The sequence below is a fragment of the Chrysochloris asiatica genome, unplaced genomic scaffold (assembly GCF_000296735.1).
Source record: "Chrysochloris asiatica unplaced genomic scaffold, ChrAsi1.0 scaffold00194, whole genome shotgun sequence".
Taxonomy (NCBI): Eukaryota; Metazoa; Chordata; class Mammalia; order Afrosoricida; family Chrysochloridae; genus Chrysochloris; species Chrysochloris asiatica.
The window spans coordinates 444,434-444,967 of NW_006408712.1; the positions used below are offsets into that span (position 1 = coordinate 444,434).

Sequence of the window (534 nt, forward strand, 5' to 3'; positions counted from 1 at the left end):
CCGACTAGACAGCCGGCACCTAAGAACAACAACATGAGTCGGAACCCACTCAACGACACTTTAAAATAGCACGGGACAGAACACTGCATTTATGGCTCAAAATGTGCAGGATGAGAGCCTGCTCACCTACGAGAAACACACAGATTTCGCGCAAGTGTTCAAGAAACCTAAGTAAGCTTCGTACCTAATTGATTTCGTTACCAAAAACTCTTCAAGGGTTCTGTCATTTAAGGATAAGTGCCTTTTGGCGGGCTGGAAGCCGCCGCGGCGCGTTTCGCTCCCCGGATGGCAGCGCGGTCCCGGTTCTCCTCTCCCACCCCGCAGCCTGCATGGCCGACTCACCCACGAAGCAGTAAGCCACGAAGCTTGAAGGCAGAGAGCGCCCTTTTCCGCACCCGTTCAGGCGCCATGTTTGCGTTTTGGCGCCACAGCCGCGGCTCCGCCCCTTCGCGACGCGCCCCTCTGGCCCCGCCCCGGTACCCGGGCCTAGACCCGGCTGCTCCGCCTACCTGGCTAGCTGATGCCTAGTACCCC

General features: G+C 58.2%; 1 protein-coding gene across 3 annotated transcripts in view; it reads right to left on the reverse strand.

Moving 5' to 3' along the window:
* The window catches only part of POLE2 (polymerase (DNA directed), epsilon 2, accessory subunit), a 40,333-nt gene extending 39,840 nt beyond the window's left edge, over nt 1-493 (reverse strand). The window contains exon 1 of one of the 3 annotated variants that reach the window (XM_006872325.1): nt 343-493. In XM_006872325.1, the coding sequence (XP_006872387.1) occupies nt 343-410 (68 nt within the window). In that variant the 5' untranslated portion in view covers nt 411-493. The remainder of the gene's footprint in view (nt 1-342) is intronic. The other 2 variants (XM_006872327.1, XM_006872326.1) reach the window with 2 other exon arrangements.
* Nucleotides 494-534: the final 41 nt, after the last annotated feature.